The following is a 442-nucleotide window of genomic DNA, read 5'->3' on the forward strand; positions in this document are numbered from 1 at the left end:
TCTCACAAGCCCAAATAGTATGAACAAAAATAAGTTTCCTGTCTGGTAACCCTAGGCGTGTCTGAAGAACAAAAGAGTCCGCAGAAAATTACATGAAAAATAATTCCCCAACAATAACCCTCCCTTTCTAACTTCAGCAAGATGGCAATGCAGTTGACTTTAAAGAAGATAAGGCTTGTTCTCATCCTCACTCTCCTGCTAGAAAACCCTGTTATCGAAGCCCAAGTAGCCTTCAGTAGCGAGCATGACCTTGTGACCCGACCTGCGCTCTCCCGAAGCCAAGGTCACCCAGAAGACCGAGGGACAAAACTTGTAAGTGAGATCGTGTCGAGAACGGTGACCGATTACCTTTCGGCTTGTCATCTTGTGCTTGTGACTTCGAAACCGTCGGCTTTTCCTGCGTCTCTGCTGAGGTGAGATGAATTTAGAATTTGATTTAGAT

At 45.2% G+C, this 442-nt stretch overlaps 1 protein-coding gene across 1 annotated transcript in view; it reads left to right on the forward strand.

The window, feature by feature from the left end:
• Window positions 1-442, forward strand: part of LOC119581925 (glutamate receptor ionotropic, kainate 2-like) — a 19524-nt gene that overhangs the window by 4615 nt on the left and 14467 nt on the right. The window contains exon 2 of the mRNA XM_037930099.1: window positions 138-413. Coding sequence (XP_037786027.1) covers window positions 142-413 — 272 coding nt within the window. The 5' untranslated portion in view covers window positions 138-141. The remainder of the gene's footprint in view (window positions 1-137; window positions 414-442) is intronic.

This window comes from Penaeus monodon, chromosome 15 (assembly GCF_015228065.2).
Source record: "Penaeus monodon isolate SGIC_2016 chromosome 15, NSTDA_Pmon_1, whole genome shotgun sequence".
Taxonomy (NCBI): domain Eukaryota; kingdom Metazoa; phylum Arthropoda; class Malacostraca; order Decapoda; family Penaeidae; genus Penaeus; species Penaeus monodon.